This window comes from Trichosurus vulpecula, chromosome 9 (assembly GCF_011100635.1).
Source record: "Trichosurus vulpecula isolate mTriVul1 chromosome 9, mTriVul1.pri, whole genome shotgun sequence".
Classification (NCBI taxonomy): domain Eukaryota; kingdom Metazoa; phylum Chordata; class Mammalia; order Diprotodontia; family Phalangeridae; genus Trichosurus; species Trichosurus vulpecula.
The window spans coordinates 36113487-36130856 of NC_050581.1; the positions used below are offsets into that span (position 1 = coordinate 36113487).

Sequence of the window (17370 nt, forward strand, 5' to 3'; positions counted from 1 at the left end):
AGGCAAGGTCATCCTGACTCCCTGGCTATTCATTCATTATACCACGTATTACATTTTTCCCCTTCTTTAGACTGGGACAATAACATTCCAAAAATAAAATGGCAAGGAATTTAGAGAGGTACCTGCGATTCATACGGGGTGTGCAGGAATAAAATGTAGCAAAATATGAGGGAGGTGGCACAGGTGGTACGAAATCTTCCAGGTCTGGAATGCGTCCATGTCCTTCTATTTCTTCTGTAGAAATCTGGGATTCGTCCTAATCAAACAACACCAAGATTAGCCAATAGCCTCCGGCACCAGAGGAACACTAAACATACCAGTGAATTATGCAAGGAAGCCTGTGTTTGAACTGCCAAGGGCGCCTCGCATTCACTTACTACGCAGGGTCTCCGGGTGGCAAATATCTGTAGGTAACGAAGGGCAGCAGCCACCAAGCAAACCGTCGTGGTCAGAGCATTCAGGGCACACAGTGCAAAGAGGACTTTCTGAAGGGCGAGATAGAAATGAAACCACTAGAAAGTTGTGGTTCAGGAATTAAATGTATTTGAAGCACATGAAACTACACCACGTTTAAAGACAATTTATATAAAACAAATTATTGCTTTCAGCATTTCTTTTCCTCATCTTAATGAAACTGCTCTTTTGCAAGGGTTAGGAATTCAGGGGTTGTATAGCTGTCACAAAAGTTTCTGGTCTAGGAAAGATCTAGTCCTAAGGGCTGCTCTTTATCTTATTATAAACATCAAGTCAGTGTCCCAGGGGAAATTCCAGGCAGGAAAACAGCTGATGGGATTGCGACAATTTTTTTTTTCTAATGCTGCTGTCACCATAGTCTCCAGGCTCCTTCTGTACCTTCCACTCTGATAACATCCTATTTGATTTGCAGCCCTTACTTCTATCTCATTGGCCACTGGATGGGATGTCCAAAGTGAAGCATCTGGCAACCAAGTAGGCAGGACTGCGGGGAAATATGTTCTCTTCTGCACAAGCATCTTAAAATAGTAGCAAAGGGAACTCCAAACATTTCTGTTTCCATAAGGCTGACTCCTAAGCTAGGGTTTTCCTCCAGAGACTCAGGAACCAGAGCAAGAAAAGGCTATTTCTTAATTTTACAGAATTCCAAAGAATAGAACACCTCACAAAATTCCCAGTATCCTTCCAAGTGAGCCCTTCCTTACACAAATAAATATAATTTGAAGGAGAAGAGGAAAAAATTAAGGAAAAGGAGAATGAGGGGAAAAGGAAAAAGGAAGGAAAGAGAAGGGGAAAGGAAGGGGAAGAGGAAAAGGAAAAAGGGAAGGGAAGGCAGAAAAGCAGAAAGAAGGGAAAAGTGCAAAAGGAGAAAAAAAGGAAGAAAAAAAGAAGGAAAGGAAAGGGAAGGCAAGGAAGGAGAGTGGAAGAAGAAAGAGGAAAGGAAGAAGCTGTCAATAGCTGGCTATATTAAAACCACTACCTAAGGTAGAGATGGAAAAAGATGATCATATGTTCATCATTTGATGCTATTATTAACGTCCTTTCACAGGGAAGCTGTTGTTGTTCCATTGTTCAGCTGTATCTGACTCTTTGTGACCCTGTGGATGATAACATGCCAATATTGTCCATGGGGTTTTCTTGGCAAAGATACTAGAGTGGTTTGCCATTTCCTTCTCCAGTGGATTAAGGCAAACAGAGGTTAAGTGACTTGCTCAAGGTCACACAGCTAGTAAGTATCTGAGGCCAGATTTGAATTCAGGTCTTCCTGACTCCACAGGGAATAGCTTTTGGCAATTTCATTAAGCTGTTTTACACTTCTACTGTCAATTATAGTCATCTATTGTCTGAATTTAGGACTTCTTAACTTATTACAATAATAATACATAGCATTTAAATATAACTTCAGGGTTTGCAGAGCACTTTACAAATATTATCTTATTTACTCTTCACAGCAACCCTGGGAGATAGGTGTTTTTATTATCTCCTTTCACAGTTGAAGAAACTGAGGCAGACAGAGGTTAAGTGACTTGCCCAAGGTCACACAGCTAGTAAGTGACTGAGGCTGGATTTGAACACAGATCTTCCTGTCTCCAGGTCCAAATGCTCTATTCTAGCATGACAATTCTAGATTACGTTTGCCTGTTAAAAACAAATACTTTCGAATTTCTCTCATGTTTCCTTCATGGAATGATATTTCTTAACAATCCATGAAGCCTTCCTTTAGCAAACAAATTGTTATCCCGTGGAATAAAACTGTGACTGGGCACCATGACTGCTGACTTTACTAATAGCTCTTTCCTGCTTTAATAGTCCCAAGTTCAAGGGCTATAATATGTCCTACACTCAGTGTAACAAAAGATGAAAATACCATTCTACACATAGATAGACACACAAATATTCTGGGTCCATTATAACTGCCTTGCACAGCTTGATCACTATGAACAATGTAAAAGAAGCAATTCTCTATATAATTTAAGAGGATACCATAATCTCTGGCCTGAGGAGTTTTCTTTCCGTTATTTCTATCCCTGATTCCCTGATGGGCAGCTCCTCATCTCTGCATCTAACTAATTAACTGTTTGAGGAGGGTGCTCAGTTAAAAAATATAACAACCACCATAATTATAGTCACAAATGTTTACGTAGCCTGTTAAAGTTTGCATTGTCAAGCAAAAGACCACCTCAGGGTTGCCATCCATTTTCAGGTACCTTTAATAGAAGGTGAACAGCACTACATGGCTGGACTGGGAAGAGTTTCAACACGTTTTCTTTGTCTGTACATTTGGTAGGTTGAAATTCTTCACAGCAGAAGCAAATCTTGCCTTCCCCGAGATCCACCTTGGGGACAAAAAGTAAGACAATGTTTTAATTTACAATGATATCCCATTTCCCCCGTACCCATACATCTAACATTAATATACAGGTTATGCCATGAAGAACCTGTTCTGTATGATGCAATCAACAGTGTCCCAAGCCGATCAAAGTAATCAACAAGAGTTATTAAGACCTTGCTAGGTGCTAGGCACTGTACTTGCTGCTGAGGTTACAGACATAAAAATGAGACTCTCTATGCCTTTAAACTTATATTCTACTCACTCACCTAAGGCCTTCTTACCCTGGAATATCCCTCCATTGTGCCAACCATCTTCTCCCACTGGTGAGTCTCTTCTGGGGCCTCCCTTTTGGGAAGGGACCCAAGCTGGCTATTCTTCATTCTCTTCCTAGCTGTGTGTCTTACTCTAAGGACTTCATCACCGTGGTCTCACATGGTTACCCTCTTCCCTTTTTTCAACTCCATGAGAGCAAGAAATCTTTCCTTTGCTTGTATTCTATCCCCAGAACTTTGTAGAGTGCCTAGCACGTAGTAAGTGCTTGTTAAATGTTTGTTGCCTTCGACTGGATTTTCAATGCTCCTGTGAGAAGGTCTCTGAGTCACCATCTTCACTCCTGGCATGTCTTCCAGAAGATGCTTGTCCTGCTTCTTTGCCATAGTGATAACCTATTAGTTTCTTTAATAAGAATCCTGCAGCTTTCTTAAATTCTCATTGTTTGAAGTTATAGACATGAAGCTCTGCGGCTTCAGGAATATTTCCTAGCTATTGGATTCCTAATTTTCAGTCTTGTCTCCATCTTGCTCTTTTCCTTGAGGTCCTGGAGATGGCAATATTTTCTTCTAACAGAAGACTAAAGCTATGGAACCATAGGATTTGGGCAGTGTGGTGTGTTGGGAAGAGCCCTTGGTAAGGAGTCTCAAGACCAGGGTTTTTGAGTCCTGCATTTGCCACGTACTAGCTCCGTGGCCTTGGACAAATCTGCTATCAGCTCTGAGCCAATTTTCTTATCTGTGACTAATAGCTATGCTGCTTACTTCACAGGCTTTTGTGAGGATCAGAAAAGGTGAAGTTTTTCTCTCTACTCAGCTGCTGAAAAAGTGGACCCAACAAACGAAGACTGAAAATATTTAGAGCAGCTCTTTTTGTTGTGGCAAAGAAATAGAAACTAGGGGGATGGTACTCATCAATTAGGGAATGGCTGAATAAATTGTAGCATGTGAATGTAATAGAATACAATAAGGAATGATGAAAATTTCCAGAGAAACCTTGTGAAGATCGGTATGAAATGACTCAGAACTGAATTAGCAGAGACAAGAGAATACTTTATACCATCACAATAATGTCATAAAGACAAAAAACTTTCAAAGTCTTAACTCAAAACAGTCCAGAGCATTCTATCCACATTGAGTCATAGAAGTAATGTGTCAGGTTAAAAATAAGAAACATTTTTTGGACATGGCCCATGTGAGAATTTGTTTCACTTGACTATTCAGATTCATTTAAAGGGGTTTTCTCCCAATGGAAGGAGAAGTGACAGTGAGAGAAAAAAGTTTTGTTTAAAAAAAAAAGTAAAATATTTTTAAAAAAATTAAAATAAAATTTTAAAAATAAATATTTTGAAAAATAAGTAAATTTTTAAGGTAACAATGAATACTCTATATGATAGCACTTTATAAGTTGAAAAGTGCCACATATTTGCATTATTAGAGATTTTGTTCAATGCCCTCATTGTCTAGTTGAGAGAATCAAAGTTCAGAGATATGATATGCCTAGAGTTATAGAGCTACTTTGGTGACTGGGGGAGCAAGGGGATGAAGAGCTAGGAGAGGGAAGCCTTAGGGACTCTACTAGGAGGAAAAAACATGAGTTTTTAGTATATAACTTCCTTCCTGATCTCTATTTGACTGCCCAGAGAGCTTTTTTACCTTCTGCTAGATCCTCAGCCATCTTTCCCATAAATGATGTCATTGGATTTCTGAGTTCTGGATAGAAGTGTTATTATATATTTTAAAGGCTTATTTCCTTTTACCTCATGGTAGAATAATAGATATTTAAATGAGTAACTTATTTTAAAAAATAACTGTTTGCCAATATCAACTTCCTGCTCTCAATTGAAAGAGACAGTTATCGATTGTGACAGTCTAATCTATCTCTTCACAAACCAATGATGCATTTTAGTATTGATGCTATTGAAGTTATGCCTGGCTGGTTCCCCTGTTTCAAAAAAGAAAAGTGGCAGAGTTCAATAAGCTAACAACCTATTTTTTTTTTCCTCCTTCGCCATCCTCAGGTTTTACTTCAGGGGTTTTGTGACTAATGCCAAAGATCAATACTTTTGCATATCAGGAAAGCCAGACATGAGAGCTTGTGGCCAGAATGGCCTTTGTTTTCTTTGAGTGACTCAGCTTACCTCATTGAGCCTCGCTGGGTGCTGGGGCTTCTCTTCCGGTGCAGGAAGCCCAGACACCATGCCAGCAAGAAGAGAACTTCCTGTGTGATGAGTCAGGGGGCTGGCTGAGGAGAGGTGTTAACTCCAGAGCCATGCCCTATTGGGTGTTAACCTAGTCTATGCTACGGGGAGGGGCCAACTCAAGAACCAATAGGCCCTGGTCATTCAGGCGGCGCTTGATGATGTCAAAAACTCTATAAGAGGGGAGAGGACAGCTTGAAGAGCTCTCTTTCCTTTTCCGGTTGGTGTGGGAGCAGCAGCAACAGTGACTCTGGGCCAGCCCAGATGTTAGTAACTATGAATTGTATTGGGTCGGTCTGTTGATATTTGTAATTTGTTTGTATTTTGTTTTGAAGTTCGGGGTGCTGGTTTTGTTTTCCCCTGAACTAAATGAATGTTCTGAACCTGGCTTTTTCCCCTGAAGTGAGTGAATCTGTATTTGGTCTGTCTCTTGATGCTTGACTGTATGCCCCCCTGAACTAACTGAATGCTGGCGTTTTATCCCCTGAGCTAAATGAATGTTGTCTGTATGCTAACTGAATGCTGGATTAAAGTAAGCTGGTCAACCCCTTCACCGTGCTTTCTTTGTTTAAGCAGATAAAAAGAACCTGCACTTTCCCAGCATGCCAGCAGCCTCCTGGGTGCTGGCTGTGGGGGGATCTTACACCCCCACAGGAGCTGCTAGCTGGGTTGTTAAAACAGAGCTTTAGTTCAGAAGTACACTGGATTTTAAGGTCTGCTTACCAGATCACACCTGGGTACACTAGACACGAATTGGGCCCCCTGACAGCCTAGGATAAATCCGGCAAGGTTCAACAGGACGCAGACTACAGACAGTAAGACAAAGAGGTTCACCTAAAATGATAAAAGATGGACATACAGTTGTTAAAGGAAGGTGATAAAATTAAATGAGGCAGCTTGGGTTGATTATAAAAATGGGAGGATAATGTCTTGAATAATCTTTTTTAAAAACAGCTGTATTTTAGATACTGTACAAAGTTGTAAAAATGTATACCATCCAAATTAGTGATCAGTGTTACCTCTCTTCTTTCAACCCACCTTCTCTCAAATGACTTCAAGTCTTTATCATCCCTATTCCTCCTTGCCTCTAATTAATTCACATTTCCTTCAATTCGATTCAATAACTATTTATATAATGAACATATACTATGCATATATTTATATTTATTAAATACCTACTTCTGGTCTAGGCACTGGGAGAATGCAGAAGAATAAGAGAAAGTCCCTACCTTCAAGGAGCTTACAATCAAATAGGGAAGATAAGATAGGTACACCAAAAACTACCAATACATATGAGAGGTAAGAAAAGACAGGTTTTTTTTCCTTTATCTCCTTCAATTCTGGTTATATCTTCCTTAAGTCTCTGACTTGACCAAGATGTTTGGGGGTAGGTAATAAATAGCTAAAGCAGGAGTTCTTAACTATTTTGGGTGTCATGGATCCTTCTGGAAGTCTAGTGAAGCCTATAGACCCTCTTCTCAGAATTATGTTTTTAAATGCAAAAAGTAAAATATATGGGATTACCAAGGAAACCAGTTATATTGAAACAGTTCTCAAAATATTTTTAAAAACAAGTTTTTAGACCCCAAGTTAAGAATTTCTGATGAAAGGAACAGGGAGAAGAGAGGAAACCAGTGACCAGAGTGGGAAGATCAAGGCTTTGTAAAAGAAATGTGAAGTTCATTTTTGAGGTTTTGAAAGTCAGCAATAAGAGACAGTCAGGATATGCCTAATATAAACTTATTGCAAAAAGCAAGCTCAGAGGCACAGGCATAAAAGAAATTAACCTGAACTGGAAAGAAAATCAAGTAGAAAAAAAAAGTCTGCTCATTTAACCCACAGCAGTTTTAGTCCCTTCATTCTGCTGATGGTTCTTTGGCATCTGATACATCACTCTAGTCAATGGAAAGACAGTATTTTTTTTTTTTTTGAAACTGATGGATGTTTTGGAATTCCTCACACACATTGCATTTCAGATATCTGTAACTCTCCTAAGGAATGGTTTATTCCATTAATGCTTTAAACAGGATTTCAAATAACCTAATCACTTTTATCCTTGACTTACAAAATCAGAAGTTAATTTTTTAAACTACCTTATCAATTTCCATAAATGAGTGCATGAGAAAGATTTTCTATTGATTCTCCTGCTCTTAAAAGCTGTTAACTTGAAAGGCAGTCCCCATAGTAAAGTTTCAAATTTGCCAAACTCCTGACTCTTAAACAAAACAGGTCTTTGGGGTTCTCAAACAGAAAGACAATTGGAAGAAAACACGTTTTAGCCAGACTGCTTCTTCAATGCTGATATTGATGAATAACACGTTACAGGCAGTAGCTGTGCTTCAGAAGCTTGACTGGAATTTTATCTTCCCATTCTTTTCTCTCCTCTGGTATTAACTTTGTAAAACAAGCAATCCTATTCACATAACAGACATTTTTGAGGTTTTGGGAAAGAGCAATCAGAGACAGGCAGGACATACCTAGAGCCATAATGGCTTTGTATTTATCATGGTTATACAACAAGCAAACTACGATAAAGAACACAGTCTTTATTAGTGTCCCTGCTCAAGAGAGTTTAGGCACCAGGGATTAAATAAAACAACTTCCCTTGCAGTTTCCCCTAGAGCTAGATATTTACAAATATAAAGTTATATAATTAAAAATTGATTGGCCTCAACCAAGCAGCCTATATCTGACATTGTAAACCAAGAACTATGTTTTCTTAAAAAAGAACTTGTGAACTGCAATCTTAATCATAATAATCAGACCAATTCATTTTATAGTAAAAGCAAATCTTATGTAGGGGCTAGGGTTTAAAGTCTCTCCCTTCTCCAATTACAGGAAGCTGTGTGGTACAGTGGGCAGCTAGTGGTGCAGTGGATGGGGGGCCAGGCCTGGAGTCATGAAGATCTGAGTTCAAGTTTGACCTTAGACGCTTGCTAGCTGTGTCGCCCTGAGCAAGTCACGAAACCTCTGTCTGTCTCAATTTCTTCCACTGTAAACTGGGGATAATAATAGTACCAACTTCCCAGAGTTGTTTTGAGGATCAATGAGATCATATTTATAAAGCATTTAGCACAGTACCTGGCACAAAGAAAAGCACCTAAGAAATGTTGATTTCCTTCCTTCCATTCTATCCTCCACAGAGCTGACAAGTTTTGCATTTCTAAGGTCACTGTGTCATTCTTTGCTTGAGCTTCAGTGGTTCCTCATGGCTTTACAATAAAACACAAACTCCTCTATCATTGAAAGCCCTTCACAATCTATCTCCAACTAATTATGTGCAGGCTAGTTATACACATGCACATGCACATACGTACACACTCAATCTACTTCATCCAGATTGGCCTACTCTCTGTTCACTTCCCACAAAGTTCTGTCTCCTGCCCCCACTCCTCTGCCCAAGCTGTTTCTCAGGCTTAGAATGCTTTTTGTCTTTTTTTTTCACTTCTTGGAACCTCTAATTCCCTTCAAGGCTCAGCTTACCTGCTGCCTCCTTCAAGATTTTCCAGATTTCCCCAGCTGTTGGTGCTACCTCCTTATTTTTATCAATTTATTTTGTATATATTCATTATTTACATATCTGTGAACATGGCATAGAATGTAAGCTCCTAAAGCCAAAGATTATTTCACTTTTGTATTTGTAAATCTAACATCAAGCACAGTGCCAGACTATGCAACTCTAATTCTGAGGCACTTAATGAATTGATTGAATGATCAAAGCCCTCATATAAGGAAAAAATCCCCATGAAGTAGGACTGCGTGCTAGGTGGGGCCATATAGAGTGCCCCCACTCCTTCCTTGTCTCTTCTATCTTCCATCTCCCACCTTCCCTCCTCCTTCCCAAAAAAGAGTTGGAAAGGATGGTCAATGAATGTACAATGTGTGTCAGCCCATTGAAACTCTGGACAGTAATTCTGTTCTTCCTGTGGATCACCCAGCATCACCAGACCTTGTAGGGCACAGGATATTTAGTTTACAGAACGCCTACTCCCCCAGTGCTACTGCATAGTTTTATATATGCATAACCCTAAATAATAATGCGTATGCATATTTTGTGCTCTCTCTCTCTCTCTCTCCTATTTCCCCTCTCTCCTTCTCTCTTCTTACCTCCCTCACTCCCCTCCACTCCCTCCCTCTCTCCCTTTCCCAGTCTCCCTTTCTCTCCCACTCTCTCTCTCCTTCTTTCTTTCTCCCTTCCTCTCCTTCCCTCCCTTTCTCTCACTCCCTTACTTTCTCTATCTCTCCCCCCCACCCTGCTTTCCCCTACCCCATCTCTGTCTCTCTAACTAAGCTACACTATACTGACCTTAGAACAATCCCCAAACCATATATCAAACCATACAATTCAGTGGTTTAAACTCATCCATCATTATGTTCAGTGGTCATCACAAAGACAAAACTTGATACTCAATTCAGGGAATTCTTGTGGTGGAAGTTTTGGGGAGAAAACAAATTATTTTATAGACTAGGTCAAATAGAGACGACCATGACTTCAGTGATTTTAGGCAATCTATAAAAGTATTTCTCCCCTCCTCTGACCTCCTTTTCTAATTCCATCTCAGTGAATAGTTATCAGATCAATACCGCTGTTCCTGAAAAGGTCATGTCAATCGATGGCTCTGACTCCTCTCACTATTTCTCTGCTTCTTTGTTCAAAGCATCCCTCCTATATGTGTGGTCTTCCACTCTTAGGAAAGAAGTTTCTTGAAGGCAGGGGACTGATTTGTTTTGTTTTGGTTTGGTTTGGTGGTTTGTTTTGTTTTTTTAGAAAAAATTCATAGTGCCTAGCACAGAGTCTTAAACACTTTAACAGCCAGGTCTGACTCTCTGTGACCCCATTTGGAGTTTTCTTGGCAAAGATACTGGAGTAGTTTGTGATTTTCTTCTCCAGCTCATTTTACAGATGAGGAAACTGAGGCAAACAAGGTGAAGTGACTTGCCCAGGGTCACACAGGCTAGTATCTGAGGCTGGATTTAAACTTAGGAAGATGAGTCTTCCTGATTCCTGGTCCAGTGTTCTATCTACTGTGCTATGCTGCCCACATAGTCAGTACTAAATAAGTATGTTTGTGCACTCTCTCTCTCTCTCTCTCTCTCTCTCTCTCTCTCTCTCTCTCTCTCTCTCTGTCTCTCTCTCTCTCTCTCCTATTTCCCCTCTCTCCTTCTCTCTTCTTATTTCCTGAATATTTTAATTTAATTTTCTAAAGCCCATAACATTTCTCCAATATTTAAGATGATATTATATCCCTGCTTCCATAGGTGAAATTTATATAATATTTAGGGTTTTATAAAGTGTTTTATATCCATTATATCATTTTATCCTTACAGCAACTTTGTGAGGTTACTGTATCCATTTTATAGATAAACAAACTTGCCGAAGATCACACAACTACTAAGGGGCAGAGTCAGGATTTGAATTTAGGTTTCCTGGATTTTACATTTACTTGCTTTATGTTGGACCCAAATGGAAGAGGTGGGGTTCCCCATTTGCTGATGGTATTGTGCATACCCGATAATTCGGGAAGGGCTTCTCCTGAGGCTAATATCCTCAGATACTAGCCTGTGTGACCCTGGGCGAGTCACTTAACTTTGTTTACCTCAGTTCTTCATCTGTAAATTGAACTGGGGAAGGAAATCACAGACCACTCTAGTATCTTTGCCAAGAAAAACCCAAATGAGATCACAGAGAGACAGACACGGCTGAAATTACTGAACAACAACAAAAGCGTTCAAGACTCTGTGCTAGGCACTATGAATTTTTTTCTTAAAAAACCCAAAGTCACTCGGAGACTGACTTAGCAATCCACAAAGGAAAAACTCAATGAACAAAGAAAGTGTACCATTCTGATTATGACGTGCAATTGATGGACAGCCCCATCAAGTTAGTCCATTAGATGACATCTCTGAGAGATGGAACTGTAGCTGGAGAATTAGCTGGACCCCGAACAGAATAGGAGGAAAAGAGGGGGCTGGATCACATTTCAGAAATTAGCGTGGCACTCTCAATCACCCCAAGCTTTTCTTTGTCAAAGCACCTTTTTATCATCCATTTTCTCCTGGTGATGACCATGAATCCTAAAAAACCATCATCAGAGAGTCATAATAGCCAGTAAGCCCAAGGGTAATGAAAAGATGCACGCTCAGCACAAATTGGCTTCCACGTAATCTCAAAGATGACACGGACACAAGATATGGAGTAAAAGCTATCAAAGAAATGTATGACTGGGAAAGAAGATAGACTTCTCATGTCGCACAAGCTGGCAGCAGCAAATGAACAGCACAAATAATGTACTAATAACCACGAAATGTGAAAAGACCCAGAGACAGGCCTCCTACTTAAAGGAAGAGAATTTTAGGGGCAGCTAGGTGGCACAGTGAGTAGAGCACTGGCCCTGGAGTCAGGAGGATCTGAGTTCAAATCTGGCCTCAGACACTTGACACACTCACTAGCTGGGTGACCTTGGGCAAGTCACTTAACCCCAATTGCCCTGCCTTCCCCTCTGCAAAAAATAAGTAAATAAATAAATAAAGGAAGGGACTTTTATGAAGGACTTATGGAAGAACATGGATAAGAATTGCACTAAATGAGAGGTACAAATGAGTTACAACCTCTACTGATCCCTGGTTGACCCAGCACCCCAATCGGTGATGTCTGTACCCTGAGATATTTCACATTGCCAAATAGGTCACTTTTTTTCTCCTCTGCCTGAATCCACGTGTGCTTTTGTAGGGCTTATTCTGGAAGGGATACAATTAAATTCAGAAATGATATGCAAAGGTAAAGTTAATTTTAAAATGAGTACAAGAAATCTACTCAAAGTAATCTGGACAACTCCCAAGTTTACTAAATCTGTTTAAACTTATGATTCTCTGGCCCTCTCACCAGACCTGGGCCTTGGTTTCTACTACAATTTCTGGGACCATGGCCCAGGCCTCTGGTTGGCATAAATTCACAATAGCATTCACCTGTTCCCAGAACCTCTGTGCTAATATGTTCCTCCTCCCTGTTTCTAGAATCCTAGGCTTACCTAATTGGGATGTCATGTGTGAGAAATGGCAAGAAAACTAATTTGATTGAACTATTGTGTGTGTGCAAAGGTGGTAATATACAATAAGGCTGCTAGAGTAGGTTGGAGCCAGATTGTCAGCAGTTTTAATGCCAAACAGAGGTACTGTAGACCTCACTAGGTGCTGCAATAGATTAATTTTCAAGCCCTCATCCAGATTGGAATTGCAAAACATACTTGACCAAGACTGGAACCAAAGCCTGACTATATGACAAGTAGAACTGTTTAGCTGGAATGTATTTCTCGTTCCGACCCATTTCAAACTAAAGGATGTCTATGCTGCTTTTAAATGTCTCCAAGTATTTCTACAACTAATTTTAGTAACCCAGGTCGGCGTTTTATTGCACACACTTTTCTAGAAAATTCTTAGTTTTACTGCACAGACTATTCTAGAAAATTCTCATCTCTAAAGTAAATCTCCTGTGTTTAAGGCCACTTTCTATTGTCAATACATCAAATGCTCTGGGATTTCATGAGTAATGGCATTTCTTCCACCAAAATTAATTGCAACGACTCCATAAACTTACTAGATACTTCATGAGTTGCTGTGGCAAAATAAAGAAATAAAAATTTATCATCTGGTGGCCAGTAGTTTAAATAGTGACAAGCCTTTCTTAGAACAGTGCCTGGGACAGAGAAAGCACTACATAAATGTTAGCTATTTGCTATTATTTCTGAACTTTGCTAGGCTAGACCTTGATCAAGTCACAATCTGTCTTACATGCAAAACTGTGTGTGTGTCAGTTGGGTCTAGGGCTTCAAGGAACAAAGAGAGCCACACTCACCTTCAACCTACTACAGAGTTTAATGGAAACATGTAAATGACTAGCAGAACTCCCAAGGTCTGGGCTTGGGGGGGGGGGGGGGGCAGGGTAGAGATAGACATAAAGACAGACAGACGGACAAGGAGATGTCTTTGCTCCATAACTGCACCCTAGAAATCAGCTTTATCTAGACTACATAAAGTGATTCCAGGTGGCCTACAGTTGTCAGAAGCTATGCAGTTTTACACAGAGGTAAACAAAGGGAGCTGGAACCTTTGACAAGTGCATGAATGTAGGGTAAACAGACAGCAGGTGCCCTTGAATACACTGCTCCTGAGGAGATCAGATGAAGGATAAACACAGAGGTTGATAGAAAGTCTTCCATATCAGCAGCTGGTCCTGTCTTTACCACTTATGACCCATGAAGTCTTGAACAAATCACTTTTCTGGGCCTCAGTTTCCTTACCTAAAAAACAAAGGGAGCTGGAATAGGTCTTTTCTAGCTCTAAATCAGGCTGTCAACCTATCCTCTCTCTAGGGGAATGGACCTGGTCTAACCAGTCTGCATCAGACCCATACTTGAAGCCTTTCCACTTACAGCTGGTACTCCACAAACAAAGCTTCAAAATCTGAGGGTCAGCTCCATAGAACAATGAGGAACTGAAGGCCTTTTATTCCAACCTCAGATTAATTGATGATTATTTTTCTACTAGAAATGGCACAAAGGTTGTATGTTCTCTCTTTCAAGGGCCCTAGTAGAATTAGTTCATAATAACTCTTGCTCCTAAGGCCTTGGTAGAGCCCAGACTTGGGTTTATATCCTGACTCAAACACTAGCTGTGGACAAGTGGACAAATAATCTAATCTCTCTGTGCCTCATCTCCTTCAACTGTAAAATTAGGAGGCTGAACTGGATGTCTTCTAAAGTCTTTTTCAGCTCAAAATCTATGAACTTATAAACTGCTCCAGCCCAGCTAATACCTAATAATACTTCAGGTTATACTGGGGGAAGTTGGAAAATGGAAAATATTTTCTGTAAAGGACTCACATGTCAGGCACCCCGTGACTGCTGTACCCTGGAGCTTCCTAATTTAAATGCGAGGCTAATAAGTTGGTTTTTGATCTCATATAAACAAAATAGGAAACCACCTAGGGTTATTGACCAGGGAAGTGGGATGGTGAGATATGAACCTTAAGAAGTTTATTTTAGTGAGTGCATCAAGATGGGTTCATCTACTTACTCAAAGTAATCTGGACAACTCCCAAGTTTACTAAATCTGTTTAAACTTATGATTCCCTGGCCCTCTCACCAGACCTGGGTCTTGGTTTCTACTATAATTTCTGGGATGATGGCCCAGGCCTCTGGCTGGTATAAATTCACAACAGCATTCACCTTTCCCCAGAACCTCTATGCTAATATGTTCCTTCTCCCTGTTTCTAGAATTCTAGGCTTACCTAATTGGGATGTAGCAAAATATTAAACTTAGCTTCTAAAAACTGGTCTGCTTGGCCCCCCAAGATATACGCTTTTCTATAGTCCTGGTTTTTGTTTTTTGTTTTTTGGGTTTTTTGCTACAGATGTAAATATGAATAAATTGTTTTATGGTGCTTATGCCTTTGGGGCTTTTAGCAAAGAGAGAAATTATTTTTCAATCCAGTGAACAGTGCAGTAATCTCAACTTGCTTTGCTCTATCCTTTTCCTGACCTTTTACCCACCAACACAGAATAACTCTCATTTAAATAATGCACTACAAGGCTGTATAATGAGCTAGTAGAGTGTTCAAAAACAAATATTTAATTCAACAATTCATTCCCACTAGCTTATTTCCATTCACAAATTTTTTACAGGACCTCATCTCACGTGTGGTACCAGACCCTGCCTTACTGGTGAGGGGAATCATTTGCTATTTATATGGGTTAAGATTTCTATTTTTATTTCTGTGGGTTAAGATGTTTTTTTCTAATTGTGAATTTGTAGAATAGTAAACCACTCCCCTGGGGTGGGGGGGAGGAAGGCATGACTCAGCATGGAGGCTGCTGGAGCTGGCAGCTGGGTAAGGGATAGATGTCCACTGCTGATTGACTCTGCAGTATGTCTTGTCTGTCATCTAAAAGCTGCCTATGAGCTGGAAGCCAGTGGATTTCTATCAGAAGGTCAGGGTCAGTGGATTTCTATCAGGGAGGTCAGAAAAGAAAGATCAGTCTGGGAGAACACCTTGTTCTGGGAATAACAAAAAGCACCAGCCTCAGTGGGAGGATTACAGAGTCCCAGGTTCCAAGGCTAAGTTATTTTTGATGCTTGCCCACCCCCACCCCCATCCAGTCAGATCTGAGTCCTGTCAAACTTACCTCCACAGCATCTCTTCCATCTGTCCCCTTTCCTGCATCCTCACAGGCTTTGCTCTATCTTCTTGACTACTATAATTGCTTCCTAACTGGTCTCTCTACCTCCAGCTTCTCCTGTTTCTAATTTGTTCCTGATGCACCCACTAAAATAATCTTCTTAAGGCACATATCTCACCATCCCACTTCCCTGGTCAAAAACATTCAGTGGTTTCCTATTCCCTTTATATAACATAAAAAACCAACTTCTTAGCCTGGCATTTAAAGCCCTCCACTATTCGGCTCAAACTTTTCCAGTCTTATATTCTAATACTCTCCCCTTCTCACACACCATGTTCCAGCCACACTGTATATATTACCAGCTGTTCTGGTAATAAATCATGTCGTGGAGTGACTTGAGAGGGCTAAACTTGGGGTCAGGGCAGACATACTTGGGTTCAAATTCCCTCCGCTAGCTATGGGACCCTGGGTATTAACCTCTGTGCACTTCAGCTTCTTCATCTATAATATGAAGGTTTTGGACAAGATGGCCTCCAACTGCCTCTCTAGGGGAAAAATGCATGCATGATATACTTTTAAATTTCATCTGTATTATTAACATTTTTCCATCACTTTTCTAACTTTAGATAATCAAGAGAATAATAAATCAAGTCCTGGTTTGTAGTATTTGCTGATTTCCAAGGTGTAACAGGAGAAGCTAAGATGGTACAATGGATAGGCCTGAACAGGCCTGAAGTCAGGAAGACCCATCTTCCTTGGTTCAAATCTGGCCTCAGACACTTACTAGCTGTGTGAACCTGGGCAAGTTACTTAACTCTGTTTACCTGAATTTTCTAATCTGTAAAATTTGCTGGAGAAGGAAATGGCAAACCATTTCAGTATCTTTGCCAAGAAAACCCCAAATGGGGTCATGAAGATCAGATATGTCTGATACAACTCAACAACAACAAAAGTGTAAAAAAGCACATTGAAAACTTAACGAGATTCACTGAGAGGTAGCACACTCCTGCATCCCCTATACTGTATCCTCATTTCTCTTGGGCTTTCTGACTATTTCTCTTCCTTCAGACTCAGCTCAAGCATTGTATCCCACACGAGGTCTGTCCCAAGCCTCCCAGGTCAAAGTACTGCTTTTCTCCTAAAATTTTCCTAGAGCATTTGGCATTTCTCCTTCGGCCCTTCAAACTCTGCCTTGTAATAATTATACTTATCCTTTTGCATGTCATTTCATCTCATTCCTACCCTCTTCCTCCTCTATCCCCACGTTAAACAGCCCCTACAGACAGAGCAAACTCTTTTGTTTTTTCTTTAATCTTTGAATCCCCAGCACACTACCTTGATCTGGTGTTCGTCTAGGAAATAGTAATTCCTACCCGATAAATGTCATGTTACGTATTGCAGTGTAAAGAAAGAGTGCTAGGATAGTCACAGAATCTCAGAATTGGAGGGATTCTAGTTCAATCTTTATCAGGTTAAGATTCTCCTCCACAACATCTCCAACAAATGGTCATGCAACCTCCGTCTGCAAAGCTAATAATAGCTAGCATTTATATAGTGCTTACTCAGTGCCAGGCACTGTGCTAAGAGGTTTAGAATTATTGTCTCATTTAAACCTCACCACAACCCTGAGGTAGGTGCTGTTAGAATTTCCACTTTACAGAGGAGGAAACAGTAAGAAGAAGAAAAAAAACAGAAAAAGAAAGGAGTTGGTGAGAGAGAATTCCTGTTGGTAGAGAGCCAAGCAAGGGTTGGCGGTAGGCTATATGCATGTGTTATTCTTATAAATGTCACAACTTATAAAATCCCCTGAGAGAAACCTACATAACAGATGCTCCCAGTGGAGAACGAAAACATCATTCCTAGAATGAATATGGAAAACTGTATCTTGGTTCTCAATGATCTATAATCACACGCCTCAA

The 17370-nt window shown here is 40.3% G+C and overlaps 1 protein-coding gene across 1 annotated transcript in view; it reads right to left on the bottom strand.

Moving 5' to 3' along the window:
- FAM189A2 (family with sequence similarity 189 member A2) overlaps window positions 1–17370 on the bottom strand; it is a 76642-nt gene that overhangs the window by 17018 nt on the left and 42254 nt on the right. Inside the window, exons 3-6 of the mRNA XM_036738239.1 lie at window positions 6000–6110; window positions 2682–2810; window positions 378–485; window positions 123–256 (exon numbers count right to left, since the gene is read on the bottom strand). Of these exons, the coding sequence (XP_036594134.1) occupies window positions 123–256; window positions 378–485; window positions 2682–2810; window positions 6000–6110 (482 nt within the window). The remainder of the gene's footprint in view (window positions 1–122; window positions 257–377; window positions 486–2681; window positions 2811–5999; window positions 6111–17370) is intronic.